The following is a 17,629-nucleotide window of genomic DNA, read 5'->3' on the forward strand; positions in this document are numbered from 1 at the left end:
CGCTCGTAGCGTATAGAACACGCTTGCATTAGCATTGCCCCGCCCCTTATTAACATAATTATGTCATAATACTCATAGCGTACGGACCATGCATCTCATTAATATAGCCCCGCCCCTTATTAACATAATTCATGCATAATGATGGTGTGTGTGTATAGACCACGCCTCTCATTAACAGTCTGGCCTCTCATTCCCAGAATTTGTTTATTGCGTATAGATCACGCTGCTCATTAGCATAGCCCCGCCCCAACACAATTAAAGCCAATTAAAGCCTCATTAAAGCTTCCTCATTATTTATTTAATTATTTATTTATCCCGTACAAACAAAACACCTGAAAAAAAACAACAAAAAAAACAACAACAACAAAAAAAAAAAATTCAAAAAAAACCAAAAAAAATTCAAAATTCCCCTCCCACCCCAAAATCCCGGATCCGGGGGTGGGGGGGGAGGTTTAGGGGGGGTTTTTGGGGGTGGTTTTGGGGGGGTCTCAGTGGCAGCAGCCGGCGCAGGGGCCCCCCCCGGGGTGGGGGTCCCCGAATCTGGTGCTGCGGCTCAGGATCTCGTAGGAGGAATCGTCCCCACAGCAGCCGGAGACGCTCGGGGAGGAGGCGTCAACCTCGAACCTGGGGGGGACAGGGGCAGGGGGGGACCCCAAAATCAGCTGGGACCCCCCCAATGTCACCGTGAGCCCCCCAGTGTCACCCTGAGCCCCCAATGTCACCCTGAGCCCCCAAACTCACCTCGAACCTGGGGGGGACAGGGGCGGGGGGGACCCCCAAAATCAGCTGGGACCCCCCCAATGTCACCGTGAGCCCCCCAGTGTCACCCTGACCACCCCCGTGTCACCCTGAGCCCCCAAACTCACCTCGAACCTGGGGGGGACAGGGGCAGGGGGGGACCCCAAAATCAGCTGGGACCCCCCCAGTGTCACCCCAGAGTCACTCGGGACCCCCCCAGTGTCACCCCCAGGTCGGTAGTGGGGGGGGAGGGGAAAGGGGCAGCACCCAAAACAGGGCAAAACTTCCCCAAATGTGGGGGTCCCGAGCACCCACCTCAGCCTGAGCCCCCGCCCACTGCAAGGACAGGCACAATGTCCCCGTGTCACTGCTGTCACCTCCTGTGTCACCTCCCCGTCACTGTGTGTCACCTCCCCGTGTCACTGCAAGGACAGGCACAATGTCACCCCCTGTGTCACCTCCTGTGTCACCCCCTGTGTCACCTCCTGTGTCACCCTCTGTGTCACCTCCCTGTGTCACCTCTGTGTCACCTCTGTGTCACCTCCTGTGTCACCTCTGTGTCACCCTCTGTGTCACCCTCTGTGTCACCTCCCTGTGTCACCTCTGTGTCACCTCTGTGTCACCTCCTGTGTCACCCCCTGTGTCACCTCTGTGTGTCACCTCCTGTGTCATCTCCTGTGTCACCTCCTGTGTCACCCCCTGTGTCACCTCTGTGTCACCCTCTGTGTCACCTCCCTGTGTCACCTCTGTGTCACCTCCCTGTGTCACCTCCCTGTGTCACCTCCTGTGTCACCCTCTGTGGCACTGCAAGGACGGGCGTGTCACTGTCACTGTGTCACTGCTGTCACCTCTGTGTCACCTCCTGGTGTCACCTCCCTGTCACTGTCACCTCTGTGTCACTGTCGCCTCCCTGCGTCCCCCTCTGTGTCCCCGCCTGTGTCACTGGTGTCACGTCCCCGTGCCAGCCCCGTCCCTCTGTCCCTCTGTCCCCTGTGTCCGTCTGTCCCTCTGTCCCCTGTGTCCGTCTGTCCCCCCCGTGTCCGTGTGTCCCTCACTCACTGCAGGGCGTCTCTGAAGAACTGCAGGGCTCCGTGGTTGTGCTTGAACACCGTCAGCATCACCTTCTTCATCTGTGTGCTGAGCACCCCAAAAATGGGCGAATTCCCCCCAAAAACTGTCCCAAATTCACCCCAAAAACTGCCCAAATTCACCCCAAAAACTGTCCCAAATTCACCCCAAAACCGCCCCAAATTCACCCCAAAAACTGCCCCAAAATCACCCCAAAACTGCCCCAAATTCACCCCAAAATTGCCCCAAATTCACCCCAAAACTGCCCCAATTCACCCCAAAAACTGCCCCAAAATCATCCCCAAAACTTCCCCAATTCACCCCAAAACTGCCCCAATTCACCCAAAAACTGCCCCAGTTTTACCCCCAAAACTTCCCCAATTCCCCCCAAAAACTGCCCCAAATTCACCCCAAAACTGCCCCAAATTCACCCCAAAATTGCCCCAAATTCACCCCAAAAACTGCCCCAATTCACCCCAAAAACTGCCCCGGGTTCCGCCCCAAAAACTGCCCCAATTCACCCCAAAACTGCCCCAAATTCACCCCAAAACTGCCCCAATTCACCCCAAAACTGCCCCAATTCACCCCAATCACCGGCCTGCTTCGGCCCCAAACCGCCCCAGTTTCAGCCCAGAACAAACCCAAACTGCCCCCGTTTCACCCCAAACCCCCCGTATTTCCCCCCAGACCCCCCAAACTCCCCCATTTTTCCCAAACCCCCCCGAATTTGCCCCATTTCTCACCTGTTGGCCACGAGCTGCAGGATCTGCAGCAGGAACTTGCCCAGGCCCCGGCGCCGCACGCGGCTCTCGAGCTGCACCTCGTAACTGGGGAGCCCAAAAATCCCAAAAACTGACAGATTGCACCCCAAAACTGACAGGGTTCGACCCAAAAATCCCAAAAACTGACAGATTGCACCCCAAAACTGACAGGGTTCGACCCAAAAATCCCCAAAACTGACAGATTGCACCCCAAAACTGACAGGGTTCACCCCAAAACTGACAGGGTTCGACCCAAAGACCCAAATCTGACAGACTTCACCCCAAAACCGACAGATTTTCCCCCAAAACTGACAGGTTTCACCCCAAAACTGACAGGTTTCACCCCAAAACTGACAGGTTTCACCCTAAAACCCGCAGATTTCACCCCAAAAACTCCCATCAGACCTGGGGAAAAACCCCGAAACTCCCAGATCTCACCCCAAGACCCCCAAAACCCCCGGATTTCAACCCAAATTTGACAGATTTCACCCTGGATCTCACCCCAAAACCCCAAAATCCCCGAATTTCACCCCAAATTCTGCTCTCACCAGTAGAGCACCTCGTCCCTGCACTCCATGGGCTTCTCGCGGGTCAGGGAAACCCCAAAAGTCCCAGATTTCACCCCAAAATCCCGGTATTTCCCCCCAAAACCCCAAATTCCTGGTATTTCACCCCAAAATCCCGGGATTTCACCCCAAATCCCCGAATTTCACCCCAAATTCTGCTCTCACCAGTAGAGCACCTCGTCCCTGCAGTCCACGGGCTTCTCGCGGCTCAGGGAAACCCCAAAAGTCCCAGATTTCACCCCAAACTCCCAGATTTCACCCCAAAACTCCCAGATTTCACCCCAAATCTGACAGATTTCCCCCCAAAATCCCGGAATTTCCCCCCAAATTCCCGGGATTTCCCCCCAAATTCCCGGTATTTCCCCCGCTCACCAGTAGAGCACCTCGTCCCTGCACTCCATGGAGTTCCCACGGAGCAGGCAAACCCCAAACTCCCAGATTTCACCCCAAAACTCCCAGATTTCACCCCAAACTCCCAGATTTCACCCCAAATCTGACAGATTTCACCCCAAAATCCCGGGATTTCCCCCCAAATCCCCGAATTTCCCCCCAAATTCCCCCCTCTCACCAGTAGAGCACCTCGTCCCCGCACTCCACGTCGAAGCGGAAGCTGCTGAAGGCCAAGGGACAGGGAAACCCCAAACTCCCAGATTTCACCCCAAAACTCCCAGATTTCACCCCAAAACTCCCAGATTTCCCCCCAAAATCCCGGAATTTCCGCCCAAATTCCCGGGATTTCACCCCAAATTCCCGAATTTCCCCCCAAATTCCCCCCTCTCACCAGTAGAGCACCTCGTCCCCGCACTCCACGTCGAAGCGGAAGCTGCTGAAGGCCACGGGCCGCGCCCCCGGCGCCTCGCGGGCCAGCAGGAACCAGGAGCGCTCGTCCCGCAGCTCCGCCCGCTTCTCGCGCTCCTTCCAGCCCCACTCGCTCTGCTCGTACCTGGGCCCGGGGCAAAAAATGGGGTTTGGGGCAAAAAATGGGGAATTCGGGGGGAAAAATGGGGGTTTGGAGGTGGAAAAATGGGGAATTCGGGGCAAAAAATGGGGGTAGGGGGCAAAAAACGCGGGTTTGGGGCGGAAAAATGGGGGTTTGGGGAGGAAAAACGGGGGATTGGGGGGAAAAATGGGAGTTTGGGGCAAAAAATGGGGTTTGGGGCAAAAAATGGGGTTTGGGGCAAAAAATAGGGGTAGGGGCAAAAAACGCGGGTTTGGGGCAAAAAATGGGGAATTCGGGGCAAAAAATGGGGGTTTGGGGCAAAAAATGGGAGTTTGGGGCAAAAAACACGGGTTTGGGGGCAAAAAAATGGGGGTTTGGGGAGGAAAAAATGGGGTTTGGGGCAAAAAATTGGGGTTTGGGGCAAAAAATGGGGGTAGGGGGCAAAAAATGGGGGTTTGGGGCAAAAAAATGGGGAATTCGGGGGGAAAAATGGGAGTTTGGGGGAAAAAATGGGGGTTTGGGGGAAAAATAGGGGTTTGGGGCAAAAAATGGGGGTTTGGGGAGGAAAATGGGGATTGGGGGGGAAAATGGGAGTTTGGGGCAAAAAATGGGGTTTGAGGCAAAAAATGGGGTTTGAGGCAAAAAATGGGGGTAGGGGCAAAAAATGGGGTTTGGGGCAAAAAATGGGGGTAGGGGGCAAAAAATGGGGTTTGGGGCAAAAAATGGGGAATTCGGGGGGAAAAATGGGGGTTTGGGGCAAAAAATGGGGTTTGGGGCAAAAAATGGGGTTTGGGGCAAAAAAAATGGGGGTTTGGGGCAAAAAATGGGGTTTGGGGAGGAAAATGGGGATTGGGGGGAAAATGGGATTGGGGGGGGAAAATGGGGGTTTGGGGGTGGAAAAAGGGGATTGAGGCAGGGGGGAATTGGGGTTTGGGGCAGGGGATGGCAAGGGAAAACACCAAAAATTTGGGGGCAAAAAAAAAACGGGGACCAGGGGGAAAAAAGCCAGGAATTTGGGGGAAAACCCCAGGGATTTGGGGTAAACAAAAAACCCCAAGGATTTTGGGGAAAATCACGGCAAAAACCAAGGTGGGAAATCCAAACCACAGGAACCAAGGGAAAGTGCAGGGGGAAACCCAAATGTGGGAATTTTGGGGGATGAAAAGGCGTCGGGGTGGAGAGGGGCACTCACAGGCTCTGCATGTTGGCCTTGGTCAGCTCAAAGGCCCAGTCCAGAGTGGACGGCTCCAGGCCGGACACACGGCGACACTCGATGGACACGTCCAGCCTGGGGACAGACGGACACGGGGTGAGGGACACCATGGGGACACTGTGGGGACACTCGATGGACACGTCCAGCCTGGGGACAGACGGACACGGGGTGAGGGACACCATGGGGACACCATGGGGACACTCGATGGACACGTCCAGCCTGGGGACAGACAGACAGACGGACACGGGGTGAGGGACACCATGGGGACACTGTGGGGACACTCGATGGACACGTCCAGCCTGGGGACAGACGGACACGGGGTTGGGGACACTGGGGGGACACCATGGGGACACTCGATGGACACGTCCAGCCTGGGGACAGACGGACACGGGGTCAGGGACACCATGGGGACACTCGATGGACACGTCCAGCCTGGGGACAGACGGACAGACGGACACGGGGTGAGGGACACCATGGGGACACTGTGGGGACACTCGATGGACACGTCCAGCCTGGGGACAGATGGACACGGGGTGAGGGACAGTGTGGGGACACTGGGGGGACACGTCCAGCCTGGGGACAGACAGACACGGGGATTGGGACAGTGCGGGGACACTGTGGGGACACTGGGGAGGGGCTCAGGGACACCATGGGGACACTCGATGGACACGTCCAGCCTGAGGACAGACGGACACCAGGGTTGGGGACACTGTGGGGACACCGGGGAGGGGTTAGAGACACCGGGAAGGGGCTCAGGGACACGGTGGTGACACTGGCATGGGGCTTGGGGACACTGGAAACAACCACGGGGACATCGGGAACACTCTGGGGACACCCAAAGTGGCCTCAGGGACACCGGGAACGGTCTCAGGAACCCCAGGAACGCTCTGGGGACACTCTGGGGACACCGAGATCAGCCTTGGGGACACCAGGAATGGCCTCAGGGACACCATGACCATTCTGAGGACACCAGGATCAGCCTGGGGAGCCTGTGATGATGCCCCGGGGTGCCCCTGATGCCCTGTGATGCCCCTGATGATGCCCCTGATGATGCCCCTGATGATGCCCCTGATGATGCCCTGTGATGCCCCTGATGATGCCCCTGATGATGCCCCTGTGATGCCCCTGATGCCCCTGATGATGCCCCTGATGATGCCCCTGATGATGCCCTGTGATGCCCCTGATGATGCCCCTGATGATGCCCCTGATGCCCGTGATGCCCGTGATCCCCGTCGATCCCCGGCACTGACCCGTTCCTGTCGTACTTTTTGAACACCGGGAAGGCCTCGAGGGGATCTCGGAGCTGCAAGAGAGGAGAGAGGGGCAGCAGCACTGGGCACTGCCAGGGCAGGGACAGGGACAGGGAGAGGGCAGGGACAGGGACAGGGACAGGGACAGGGACAGGGCAGGGACAGGGACAGGGACAGGGACAGGGACAGGGACAGGGCAGGGACAGGGACAGGGCAGGGACAGGGCAGGGACAGGGGCAGGGCAGGGACAGGGGCAGGGCAGGGACAGGGACAGGGACAGGGACAGGGACAGGGCAGGGACAGGGCAGGGACAGGGGCAGGGCAGGGACAGGACAGGGACAGGGGCAGGGACAGGGACAGGGACAGGGGCAGGGCAGGGACAGGGACAGGGCAGGGACAGGGGCAGGGCAGGGACAGGACAGGGACAGGACAGGGGCAGGGACAGGGACAGGGCTGGGACAGGGCAGGGACAGGGCAGGGACAGGGACAGGGACAGGGGCAGGGCAGGGACAGGGACAGGGACAGGGGCAGGGCAGGGACAGGACAGGGACAGGGACAGGGGCAGGGACAGGGACAGGACAGGGACAGGGGCAGGGGCAGGGACAGGGACAGGGACAGGGACAGGGACAGGGCTGGGACAGGGCAGGGACAGGGCTGGGACAGGGCAGGGACAGGGCTGGGACGGGACAGGGCAGGGACAGGGCTGGGACGGGACAGGGCAGGGACAGGGCAGGGACAGGACAGGGCCTGGTTCCAGGGCCGTGCCAGGGCTGTGCCCGTGCCCTGCATGGTTCCAGGGCTGTGCCAGGGCTGTGCCAGGGCTGTGCCCGTGCCCTGCCTGGTTCCAGGGCTGTGCCAGGGCCGTGCCCGTGCCCTGCCCCTGTTGGGGCCACACTCACTTTGTTGGCAGCCTCCACCTTGGCACACACGGCTGCCATGGCCGCCCGCTCCTCCAGCCGCCGCTGCTTCTTCTCCTTGGCCCTGCTCGACTTCCTCTGGGGAAAATGCACCAAACACTGAGAACTGGCACCAAACACTGAGAACTGGCACCAAAATACCAGGGATTGGCACCAAAATACCAGGGATTGGCACCAAACACTGAGAACTGGCACCAAACACTGAGAACTGGCACCAAATACTGAGAACTGGCACCAAACACTGAGAACTGGCACCAAACACTGAGAACTGGCACCAAAACACTGGGAACTGGCACCAAAACACTGGGAACTGGCACCAAAACACTGGGAACTGGCACCAAAATACCAGGGATTGGCACCAAAATACCAGGGATTGGCACCAAACACTGAGAACTGGCACCAAACACTGAGAACTGGCACCAAATACTGAGAACTGGCACCAAACACTGAGAACTGGCACCAAACACTGAGAACTGGCACCAAACTGGCACCAAAACACTGAGAACTGGCGCCAAACTGGCACCAAAAGGCCGGGAATTGGCACCAAACTGGCACCACAACACCCAGGATTGGCACCAAACTGGCACCAAAACACTGAGAACTGGCACCAAACTGGCACCAAAAGGCCGGGAATTGGCACCAAACTGGCACCCAGCCCTGCCCCCACAGTCATTCACGATCAGATTTAATATTAATGGTATTAAAGGCCAGGAGTGTGAGCTGCAGGTGGGGAGTGTCCCAAAATCTCGGGGAATAAAGGGGTTTAGGATCAAATCAGTGCTGAATTTTTAGTGACTGTTGCTGCTGGGGCGATGCACTTTGAAGGGGTTTTGCCCCAAATCTTGGAGGAAAAAGGGTTTTAGGGATAAAACCAGGGTTGAATTTTGAGTGAGTGTTGGTGATGCACTTGGAAGGGGTTTTGCCCCAAAATCTTGGGGGTTTCAGGTGGGACGAGGGGGGGACAGCAGCCACACCAAGCTGCTCCTTGGGAGTGGTTTTTCCCAAATCTGAGAAGACTGGCGCTAAAAATGTGGGTGATTTCACCCAAAATGAAATATCCTGCGGGGATCCCTCCAAATCTCCAAAGAGGGACTGGGATTCCTGAGCTTCAGCTCCAAAAAATTGAGTGAAGTGCACCCAAAAGCAAAGATTTAACAGGAAAAGCAGCGGGATGGGGACAGGGACAGGGTAAACATCCCTCAAAACCACATTTATCAGAGGGTTTGGGGGGAATTAAAGTGGTTTTGGGGTTGGAGCAGCCACCATCTGCTGCTGGCTGGGATGTGGATGCTCAAATCTCCACTTTAGGGTCATTTTGGGGGAAAAACCTGGAAATTTGTCCAGCAGGGTTGGATGGGACATCATGAGAGGAGTCTGGGGAAGCACAACCCCAAATCCAACCTAGAGACCCCAAAACAGCCCCAAATCCCCTCTAGTCCTGACCACCCCTCTCTACACAGCCCCAAATCTTCTGTAACAGCCCCAAATCCACTCAGAGAATCCCACAGTTCACCGTGGGAACCTCAAACTCTCACACAAGGTTCTAAAACCTTCACAGAATCTCCAAGAGCCTCCGATAATCCCAATTTCCTCACAGCAGCATCCAGACCGCTCGCAGAGCCCCAAATGACCTCAAACAACCCCAAAACCTCACGGAAAGTCCTAAATCTCCACATAGGTGCCCCAAATCCCCTCATGGTAGCCCTGTCCCACCCCAAAGAGTCTCCCCATCCTCTGGGACGGTCCCAAATGCCCTCACGGAACCCCCGTGAGGCCTCGCGGTGACCTCCCAGCCCCTCAGACGACCCCAAATTCGCTCGCAGAACTCCCGCGTCCCCTCGCGGTGACCCCTCCACCCGTTCGGCCGGCCCCCAATCCGCTCAGCGGCGCCTCGCAGGCCCCACCCCTGCCCTGTTTCCCCTCAGGCCAAGCCCCCCCGAGCGCGGCGCGGCCCCGCTCACCCCCATAATGGCGGCGGCGGCGGCTCCTCACGGCGCGGGGGGCGCGGAGGGTCTGAGTGGACGCGCGCGGGGGGCGCGCTATTTATAAGGGGGGGGGAAAGGGGCGGAGCGCCAAGCGCGCGAGCCGGCGGCCGGCGGCCAATGCGCCGGCGCGATGGAGGAAAGGGGCGGGGCGATGGGGGCGGTGGCGCGGGCGGGGCCGCCGCGCGTGCGCGAAAGCGGAGCGGGAAGGGCGGGGGGCAGCGGGCGCGTGGCGGCGGCGCGGGGCGCGAAGGAAGCTCGGCGCTGATTGGCTGAGAGCGAAAAGGGCGGGAGCGCGGGAAGCCACGCCCAGTGCGCTGAGGGGAGCGGGGCCGCCATTGTGGGAGCGGGGGGCCCGTAGAGCCCGGTACGGCCTCACAGGGCTCGGTACGGCCCTAAACCAGACCCACAAACCCGGTATGGCCCTACAGAGCTCGGTACAGCCCTAAACCGGACCCACAAACCCGGTATGGCCCCACTGAGCTCGGTACGGCCCTAAACCGGCACCACAGACCCAGTATGGCCCCACTGAGCTCGGTACGGCCCTAAACCAGCACCACAGACCCGGTATGGCCCTAAACCAGCCCTACAGACCCGGTATGGCCCTAAACCGGCACCACAGACCCGGTACAGCCCCACAGAGCTCGGTACGGCCCTAAACCGGACCCACAAACCTGGAATGGCCCCACAGAGCTCGGTACGGCCCTAAACCGGCACCACAGACCCGGTATGGCCCCACAGAGCTCGGTACGGTCCTAAACCGGCACCACAGACCCGGTATGGCCCCACAGAGCTCGGTACGGTCCTAAACCGGCACCACAGACCCGGTATGGCCCCACTGAGCTCGGTACGGTCCTAAACCGGCACCACAGACCCGGTACGGCCCCACAGAGCTTGGTGCAGCCCTAAACCGGCCCCACAAACCCAGTACAGCCCTAAATGAGCACAAGAGAGGCTGGTATGGCCCCACAGAGTCTGGTACGGCCCTAAACCGGCCCCAGAGAGCCCAAACTGGCCCTACAGAGCCCAGTATGGACTGACAGACTCCAGTTTGCCACACATGCCTGCCCCATAGCCCTCAGCCCACCCCATAGCCCTGCCCCATAGCTCTGATTGCCAGCTCTGATCCAGCCCCAAACCCTCCCTCAATCGGGTCACCCCACAGGAGCCAGCAGGGCAGCCCCAGAGGGAAGGGGGTGACGGGGGATGTGGGGCAGCCCCACAGAGCGTGATGGAGGTGGGGACCCACAGAGGGACAGACCCCAGACCCCATAGGGGCAGCCACACGCAGGGACAGACCCCAGACCCACACAGGGACAAACCCACACAGGGACAGACACCAACCCCACATGGGGACAGACCCCAGACCCACACAGGGACAGACAACAACCCCACAGAGTGTGATGGAGGTGGGGATCCCCATGGGCACCCAGCCCCACATGGGGACAGACCCCAGACCCACACAGGGACAGACCCCAACCCCACGTGGGGACAGACCACAGCTTCCCCCGGGCCCCCCGATCCCCTTAGTCCCCCCTGAGGCCCCGGTCCTCTTGGTCCCCCAGGTCCCGCCCGGTCCCTCCCGATCCCCCCGATCCCCCCCGGTCCCCCCTGAGCCATCCCGGTCCCCCCGATCCCCTTGGTCCCCCCGATCCCCTCCGGTCCCCCCTGAGCCATCCCGGTCCCCCCGGTCCCCCTCAATCCCCCCCGGTCCCCCCGATCCCCTTGGTCCTCCCAGGTCCCCCCCGGTCCCCCCTGAGCCCCTCCAGTTCCCCCGGTCCCCCTCAATCCCCCCCGGTCCCCCCGGTCCCCTTGGTCCCCCCGGTCCCCCCCGGTCGCCCCGATCCCCCCCGGTCCCCCCTGAGCCCCCCTGGTCCCCCCGATCCCCTTGGTCCCCCTTGGTCCCCCCCGGTCCCCCCGGTCCCCGAGGCGGCGCGGAGGGGTACGGGGGGCGGCGGGGCCGTGCTGAGGCCGCGGCAGCTGGAACTACTTTAGCACCGGGAGGCGGCGGCAGCGGCCGCGGGCGCTTTGTGCGGGCTCGGGACCCCCGGCACGGCCCCCCAGGACCGGGACCCCTCCCCTGGAACCCCCCGGTTCTCCCCCGCTCCTACCGGGGGAGGGACCCTCGGGTCCGCCCCGCGTCCTCCCCCCCTCCGCCCCATTCCCACGCCCCCTCCCCAAAACCCCCGCGCTCGGGGGGAGTTTGGTGAGGGGGGGGGGGGTACCGGGGCCGAGCCCCCTCCCCGCGGGGCCGTGCGGGACCCCCGGGGGGCTCGGGGGGCCCGGGGATGCCGGCGGTGATGGAGAAGCCCTCGGGGATCCTGTCCCGCAGCCGCGCCAAGGCGGGGGCCGGCGCCGCGGGACCCCCCCAGTCCGAGGACGAGGCCAGCGAGGACGAGCACGGCCACGGTGAGTGACCCCCGCCCCCCAAAAATGAAATAAAATAAAATACAACAAAATACAATAAAATGAAATCAAAGCTGCGAGCCCCCAGCCCCAGGACACCCCGCACCCCAATAAACCCCAGGGGATGCCGGGGAGCCCGCGGGTGTTACCGTGGGGAGGGGGCAGCAGCGCGGGCATCCCCCGGACCCCCCCCGGGTTCGGAGGGGTGGGGGGGACACACGGGGACATGGGGGGGGCGAACAAAGCCCCGTCCCCATTGTCCCCGGGCGCCCGCGTGTGCGCGGCCGCAGCTTTGTTCTGTGGCGCTGGGAGGGGGCTCGGCCGCGGCCCCCCCGGCCCAAAGAGCCCCTGAGGGTGAGGGGGGCTGAGCGGGGACCCCGGTAACCCCGGCACCCCCGTGACCCCGCAGACAGCATGATCCGGGTGGGGGCCGATTACCAGGCGGTGATTCCCGACTGCAAACCAGGTACGGAGCTTCGGGGAGGGGCCGGGGGTCCGGGGGGGGGGGGTTCGGGGGTGTGCGCCCCCCGCCCCCCTCAGTGAGACCCCCCCGTGCCCCCCAGAGAGCCCCGCTCGCTACAGCAACAAGGAGCTCAAGGGGATGCTGGTGTGGGCCCCCAACCACTGCGTGTCCGACGCCAAACGTGAGACCCCCGCCCCCCGGGGGGGGCCCTGCGCGGGAGGGGGGCTCGGGGGGGCCCCCACCGCCTGGAACCCCCCAACACCCCCTGGAACCCCCCAACACCCCCTGGTACCCCCAACACCCCCTGGTACCCCCCAACACCCCCTGGTACCCCCAACACCCCCTGGTATCCCCCAACACCCCCTGGAACCCCCAACACCCCCTGGAACCCCCAACACCCCCTGGTACCCCCAACACCCCCTGGTACCCCCCAACACCCCCTGGTATCCCCCAACACCCCCTGGAACCCCCCAACACCCCCTGGAACCCCCCAACAACCCCTGGAACCCCCAACACCCCCTGGAACCCCCAACCCTCCCTTTGTGCCCCCAGAACCTCCAACCCTCCCAACCCCCCTTTTTACCCCTTTAGCTCTTCCTTTACTCCCTTCACCCCCCAAACCCCCCAAAACCCCCCCAACCCCTCTCCCTCACCCCAAACCTCCCAAAACCCCCTCACCCTCCCCATAACCCCCCCAACCCCCCCCAGTGGACAGGTACATCGCCATGGCCAAGGACAAGCACGGCTACAACATCGAGCAGGTACCCGGAGCCCCGAGCCCCTAAATCCCCTGCTGACCCCCTAAATCCCCTGCTGACCCCCTAAATCCCCTCCTCACCACCCTCGGGGTGCCCCAGGCCCTGGGCATGCTGCTGTGGCACAAGCACGACGTGGAGAAGTCCCTGGCTGACCTGGCCAACTTCACCCCGTTCCCGGACGAGTGGACGGTGGAGGACAAGGTGCTGTTCGAGCAGGCCTTCAGCTGCCACGGCAAGAGCTTCGCCCGCATCCAGCAGATGGTGAGGGCCAGGGCACCCAAAGGGACCCCAAAAGGGACCCCAAAAGGGACCCCAAAGGGACCCCAAAGGGACCCAAAAGGGACGCCAAAAGGGACCCAAAGGGACCGCAAAGGGACCCCAAAAGGGACCAAAAGGGACCCCAAAGGGACCCCAAAGGGACCCCAAAAGGACCCCAAAAGGGACCCAAAGGGACCCCAAAAGGGACCCCAAAGGGACCCCCAAAGGGACCCCAAAAGGGACCGCAAAGGGACCCCAAAAGGGACCAAAAGGGACCCAAAAGGGACGCCAAAAGGGACCCAAAGGGACCGCAAAGGGACCCCAAAAGGGACCAAAAGGGACCCCAAAGGGACCCCAAAGGGACCCCAAAAGGACCCCAAAAGGGACCCAAAGGGACCCCAAAAGGGACCCCAAAGGGACCCAAAAGGGACGCCAAAAGGGACCCAAAGGGACCGCAAAGGGACCCCAAAGGGACCCCAAAAGGACCCCAAAAGGGACCCAAAGGGACCCCAAAAGGGACCCCAAAGGGACCCCCAAAGGGACCCCAAAAGGGACCCCAAAACCCCCTGGTGCGGGGGCAATGGGGGCCAGAACCCCCCTCAGGGAGAGAGCACCGGGGTCAGACCCCCCTCCCTCAGCGTGCTTGGATCCAGCCCCGACCAGGGAACTTTTGGGGCTGATTTTTGGATTTTTGGGGCTGTTTGTTGGATTTTTTTGGGGCTGATTTTTGGATTTTTTGAGGTTGCTTTTTGGATTTTTTCGGGCTGTTTGAGATGGTACATCCCAGCCTCCCCCTTCCCCCTCACCAGGTGGTACCTCCCGCCCATTTTTGGGGGTTCCCCCTGATTTTGGGGGTCCTGACCTCTCCCATCTTTAGGGTTTCTCTGCTGTTTCCCCCTTTCCTATTTCTAGGGGTTCCTGATCCTCCATTTTTAGGGGTTTTCCCCCTTTTTTTGGGGGGAATCTCAGGGGTCTTCCTGCACTTTCTCCCCCCCATTTACAGGGGTGACGCCTTCCTTCACCTCTCACCCCATCCCAGAGACCAAATCACCCCTAACCCCCCCCAAAACCCCCTCTAAACCTCCCCGAACGCCCTGAATGCCCCCCAAACCCCTTCAAACCCTCCCAAACCCCCTCTAAACCTCCCTGAACCCCCCCAAATCCCTTCAAACTCCCCCAAACCCCCTGTGTGCCCCCCAAACCCCTTCAAATCCCCCCCAAACCCCTTCAAATCCCCCCAAACCCCCTGTGTGCCCCCCAAACCCCCTGTGTGCCCCCCAAACCCCTTCAAACCCCCCCAAACCCCCTCTAAACCTCCCCGAACCCCCTGAGTGCCCCCCAACCCCCTTCAAACCCGCTCAACCCCCCCCAAACCCTCTCTAAACCTCCCCAAACCCCTTCAAACCCTCCCCAAATCCCTTCAAACCCCCTTCAAACTCCCCCAAGCTCCCTGCATGTCCCCCAAGCCCCTTCAAAACCCCCAAACACCCCCAAACCCCTTCAAACTCCCCCCAAACCCCTTCAAACCCCCCCCAAACCCCTTCAAACCCCCCCAGGCCCCCAGCGTGCCCCCCAAGCCCCTGTGTGTGCCCCCAGCTCCCGGACAAGCTGATCCCCAGCCTGGTCAAGTATTATTACTCCTGGAAGAAGACGCGGTCCCGCACCAGCGTCATGGACAGGCAGGCCCGGCGCCTCCTGGGCCGCCGCGACCGCGACGACAGGTACAGGACCCCCCAAATCCATCCTGGCACCCCAAAACCTGCCCAGAAACCTGCCCAGAATCCACCCTCAGCCTCTCCAAAATCTCCCCGAAAACCTACCCAAAATCCACCCAAAACCTTCCTAAAAAACTTCCGAAAACCTCCCCAAGACTTCCCCCAAAAGCCTCCCCAAAACCTCCCCAGAAACGTTCTAAAACCTCCCCAAAACCTTCCAAAAATTTCCCAAAAAGCTTCCTAAAACTTCCCAAAAACGTTCCTAAAACCCCAAAATCTCACCCTGAACCCCCAAAAAACATCCCCAAAACCTCCCCAAAAACTTCCCAAAATCCTCCCTAAAATCCCACCCTGAAACTCCCCAAAATCCACCCTGAACCTCTCCAAAATCTCCCCCAAAACCTCCCCCAAATCCCACCCTGAACCCCCAAACCCCCCTGGCCCCCCAGCAACGACGAGACCGACGAGCACCGGCCCAGCCCCGACGGGGACCTGGAGCCTGCGGACCCCAAAAAGGAGGTGGGGGCACAGGGGGGGCACAGGGGGGGTTTGGGGGGGCTCGGGGCCGTCACAGGGTGAAATTTGTGGGGTGGGTTTCAAGGGTGGCGTGAGGAAAAGGGGGAAACCCCCTAAATACGGGGTCAGACCCCCAAAATGGGGGTGAATCCCTAAAGATAAGGAGGGAGGAGCTGGGGAGGGGAATTAAAGATGGCGTGGGACCCCCAAAAGTTGGGGGAATCTTTGGGAATGGGGGGAAACCCTAAAAACAACGAGGGTGAGCTGGGGGAGGGTCGGGACACCCCAAAAATCGGGGGAAACCCCCAGAAATGGGGCGGAGGTGGCGCCCCCTGCTGGGGGGGCGGGGGAGAGCAGCGGCCGGGGCGGAACGTACCAAGTTCCAGGTGCGGGGGGGGGGGGGGGGGCGGGGAATGTGTGAGTTCTCAGGGGGTTTCCCCAGCCATAACCAATTCAAGCACCTGCACTAATTAACAAACGAGCCTAATTAACGGCCCCGCTGCCAGCCGTGCGTGGCCAAGGCGGGGCCGCGCAAGGAGCCGCAGTACCGGCACCACCCCCCGGCGCGGCAGCGGCGCCGCCCCCCCCGCGGGATGCGCCTGAGCCGCGAGGACGTGGCCGAGGTGACGGCGAACCCCGACCTGGGCGCGCGGGCGCTGCGGCAGCTCGACTGCCAGCTGGTGGCGCTGAAACGGCAGGTGAGGGTGAGCCCCCCCCCCGGGACACGGCAGAACCCCCGTGAGCCCCCTCCCCAATCCCCGCTCCATCCCCGCAGGTGCAGCGCATCAAGCAGATCAACAGCGGCCTCAGGCAGGCGCTGGACGGGGGCCTGGAGGGGCTGCGGCCGCCTGAGGTGGGTCCCTGTGAGCCCCACGGTGTCCCCGCGGTGTCACAGCAGCTCCCGGTTGTGTCCCCTCGGTCACCCAAAGTCACCTCCCCTCACCCCCCAGGGCAACAACAGCAAGTTCAGCTCCCGCTGGACAACGGACGAGCAGCTGCTGGTGGTGCAGGGTGAGCGTCCGCCCTCGTTGGCCTAATTGGCCTCGTTATCCGCCGTGTCCGTCCCTCACTGTCCGTCTGTCTGTCCCGGTGCCAGCCCTGCGCCGCTACGGCCGCGATTTCCCGGCGGTCGCGGCCGTGCTGGGCAACAAAACGGCGGCGCAGGTTCGGAGCTTCGTGCTGGGCCCGCGGCGCCGCCTGGGGCTGGAGCGGCTCCTGCAGGAGCGCCAGGGCCAGGGGGAGCCCCCCGGGGAGCGCCCCCAGCCCGACCAGGAGGAGGAGGAGGAGGTGAGGAAGGGCTGGGCTGGGGGGGGTCTGAGCTGGGAACTGGTCCCAGGCCCTGTCCCTGCCCTGCTCCCAGTCCTGGGCTGGGGGCTTGGGCTGGTCCCAGTTCTGATCCTGGACTGGGGTCAGACCCACACCAGGGGCAGTCCCTGGCACAATGACCCTGCCCCAATCATTCAATCAATCAATCAATCCACCTCAATCAATCAATCAATCAATCAATCCACCCAAATCATTCATTCAATCAGTCACTCCAGTCAATACACTGACAACCCAATCAATTGATTGATTGGGTTGTCAATCCACAACCCAATCAATGAATCAATCAATCAGTCAATCAATCAAACAATTACACCCCAATCAATCAATGGCCAAGCCCCACCCACACCACAGCCCATCCCTGTCCCACCCATTCTCTGCCCCGCCCATTCCAGCCCCACCCAATCCCTGCCTGGCCCCACCCGGCCCCACCCAATCCCTGCCCCGCCCACCCAGCCCCGCCTCTCTCTCCACAGGTGCAGATCACGGGCGTTTCCCGCCCGGCCCCGCCCCCGCCGCCCTCCTCGGCCCCACCCCCCGGCGCGGCCCCGCCCCCCTCGCGCCCGCCGGCCCCGCCCCCTCTGCTCCGCCCGGCCCCGCCCCCGGCCCCGCCCCCCGCGCTCCCGCGGCCGCCGCCCCCCCTCCAGCCCGGCCGGGCCCCGCCCCCGCTGCTCCGCCCCGGCCACGCCCCCGCCGCCAGGCCCCGCCCCCCGGCTGCCGGCCACGCCCCGCCCCGCTGAGCGCCCCCTGCTGGG

General features: G+C 61.7%; 2 protein-coding genes across 3 annotated transcripts; one reads left to right on the forward strand and one right to left on the reverse strand.

The window, feature by feature from the left end:
* Positions 1 to 270: 270 nt before the first annotated feature.
* NAA40 (N-alpha-acetyltransferase 40, NatD catalytic subunit) lies at positions 271 to 9,560 on the reverse strand. Of its 2 annotated transcripts, none has more exons than XM_066570736.1 (8): positions 9,415 to 9,558; positions 7,436 to 7,531; positions 6,537 to 6,589; positions 5,266 to 5,361; positions 3,915 to 4,076; positions 2,550 to 2,633; positions 1,798 to 1,875; positions 271 to 624 (listed from the first exon to the last, which is right to left on the reverse strand). In XM_066570736.1, exons 1-8 carry the CDS (start codon positions 9,418 to 9,420, stop codon positions 489 to 491), a joined length of 711 nt encoding a protein of 236 aa, XP_066426833.1. In that variant the 5' UTR covers positions 9,421 to 9,558; the 3' UTR covers positions 271 to 488. The 2 variants fall into 2 exon arrangements, with proteins under 2 accessions (XP_066426833.1, XP_066426834.1); XM_066570737.1 differs by lacking the exon at positions 271 to 624 and adding an exon at positions 858 to 1,160 and having other exon boundaries at positions 9,415 to 9,560.
* A 1,930-nt stretch (positions 9,561 to 11,490) lies between these two features.
* RCOR2 (REST corepressor 2) lies at positions 11,491 to 17,614 on the forward strand. The gene is made up of 12 exons (XM_066570219.1): positions 11,491 to 11,844; positions 12,251 to 12,307; positions 12,405 to 12,485; positions 13,013 to 13,065; positions 13,162 to 13,323; positions 14,917 to 15,041; positions 15,485 to 15,554; positions 16,058 to 16,249; positions 16,327 to 16,404; positions 16,502 to 16,562; positions 16,648 to 16,838; positions 17,351 to 17,614. The coding sequence occupies exons 1-12, from the start codon at positions 11,724 to 11,726 to the stop codon at positions 17,612 to 17,614; spliced, it is 1,455 nt and encodes a 484-aa protein (XP_066426316.1). The 5' UTR covers positions 11,491 to 11,723.
* Positions 17,615 to 17,629: the final 15 nt, after the last annotated feature.

The sequence above is a fragment of the Molothrus aeneus genome, unplaced genomic scaffold, assembly GCF_037042795.1.
Source record: "Molothrus aeneus isolate 106 unplaced genomic scaffold, BPBGC_Maene_1.0 scaffold_30, whole genome shotgun sequence".
NCBI lineage: Eukaryota > Metazoa > Chordata > Aves > Passeriformes > Icteridae > Molothrus > Molothrus aeneus.